Source organism: Vollenhovia emeryi, unplaced genomic scaffold (genome assembly GCF_000949405.1).
Source record: "Vollenhovia emeryi isolate VEMERY1.0 unplaced genomic scaffold, V.emery_V1.0 DF947042.1, whole genome shotgun sequence".
Classification (NCBI taxonomy): Eukaryota; Metazoa; Arthropoda; class Insecta; order Hymenoptera; family Formicidae; genus Vollenhovia; species Vollenhovia emeryi.
Genome location: NW_011959324.1, coordinates 1 through 1,763, shown reverse-complemented (window position 1 = coordinate 1,763; position 1,763 = coordinate 1). Strand labels below are relative to the sequence as shown.

Genomic DNA, 1,763 nt, shown 5'->3' with positions numbered 1-1,763 from the left:
AATTAAAATTAGTTTATCAAGAAGGTTGTAGTTCGAATTCTTATATCGATAATGCTACACCTTCAGAAAAGGCTGTTAGAGCATCATATGCTACCTCCCATTTAATCGCGAAAAATTCCAAGCCGTTTGCCGAAGGAAAATTGATAAAAGAATGCCTGATCGCAGCAGTAGAGTCGTTCGGAAAATCATTGACTCTGGAAGAAGTTGCTAGTATTCCTTTAAATAATATAGCAGTACAATCTCGAATCAACGATATTGCTTCTTCTTTAGAAAACCAATTAAAATCTCTATTGCAATCTTGTGCTTTTTTTCATTGTGTCTCGATGAGAGCACCGATAATCGGCATGTAAGTCAATTGAGTATTTTTGGTCGAATCGTACAAAACGATTTTTCACATGTCGAGGAGCTCTTAGATTTTGTTCCACTACATAGTAGAACAACGGGATCTGATATTTTCAAAGCCGTCAACCAAACTGTCGAAAAATTTGACATTGATTTAAGTAAATGTTCGGCTATTGTGACCGATGGCGCAAAGGCAATGATAGGCTCGAAAAATGGATTTTTCGGTCAACTAAAGCAGCGAGGTTTAAAGTTTCCTGTCTTACATTGCATTATTCATCTAGAAGCGTTATGTGGGAAAGTTGTAAAACTATCTACCGCAATGCAAACGGTCACAAAAATTATTGTTTCACCCTTGCCGATCAGGTCCGATCAGGCAGCGGGGTCCACGAAATGAGAGACCGGTCAGTAATAGGAGCGGGAGAGCCGGAGGGCGCCGGGCGGAAGGAACTCGCGACGGCCACACAAAAGAGCGACGAGCACAGTTTAAAGGATCACTCCGCTGGTTTATTGCACTGTTCTTTATTGCACGTTTACAGGTGCAATCGGCTACCCGAGTCGAATACGCGCGACTGCGAGGTCGAACACTCGTGCGCGGGAACGCGAGACTTTCGAGAGTACGGACGAGAATTCCGAGAGCAGCGATAAACAAGCCTATTTTCGTCGTTCCGCGTAGACTGCGAGGATTTCGCCGAATCATGCTGCCGCCCGGCCTCGTCGCACCCCCGTCCCCCACGCCCCCGGCCACTAGGCTACTCGGTCCACCCGGGCACGGGGGATGGGGCGGGAAGAACGCGAGCCGGGCGACATCATGCTCACAATATTTACGGGCAAGTATGATACCCGGGAAGGCGATAGAAAGCGCCGAGAACAATCCACCGAGCGATCGGCAGAAAGCGCCGAGAACGTTCCACCGAGGTCGGAACATACCGCCCGCCTCGTCCTTGCGACGAAACAGACGGAAATGCAATGATGGACCGCCCGCCGTACGAAACTCGCGGGTCGGCCCGAGAACGATCAGGCATCAGTTAGCCCCTTTGGGCCCCGTCGTTGACCGGTAACGGTATGAGTTTCGCGATCGGCCGTCTCAGCACCGAGTTCGCGGTCTTAATGGTGGCAACCCTGACGAGCCCATCGGCACCCGGGTGGGTGCCGACCACGCGAGCGAGCGCCCACTTCGTCGGAGGCTTTTTTTTTTTTACATGTGGAAATCCTTTATGGATACCCGGGCCACCCTCCGGGAAGGGAGTTTACATTAAGTGGCCCGGGTTATGTGGGACTGCCCCTCTAATGGCGATCGGGTGCGGCCGTTGACATTGCGACCGCTGGGCTTACAGCACTAAAACCACACGGTGGATTGCGCTGTGCTTTACTTGGGGGACGCCCAGGACTTGGCAGAGCCATTACTTCTGGACGCCCCCCGC

General features: G+C 50.9%; 1 protein-coding gene across 1 annotated transcript; it reads left to right on the top strand.

The window, feature by feature from the left end:
- Positions 1 to 66: 66 nt before the first annotated feature.
- Positions 67 to 736, top strand: LOC105558858 (SCAN domain-containing protein 3-like; the record flags this gene model as incomplete). Its single annotated transcript, XM_012006782.1, has 2 exons — positions 67 to 346; positions 433 to 736. Coding segments are annotated over 2 exons (584 nt in total), but the record flags the coding sequence as incomplete, so codon positions are not given.
- Between the last annotated feature and the right edge of the window lie 1,027 nt (positions 737 to 1,763).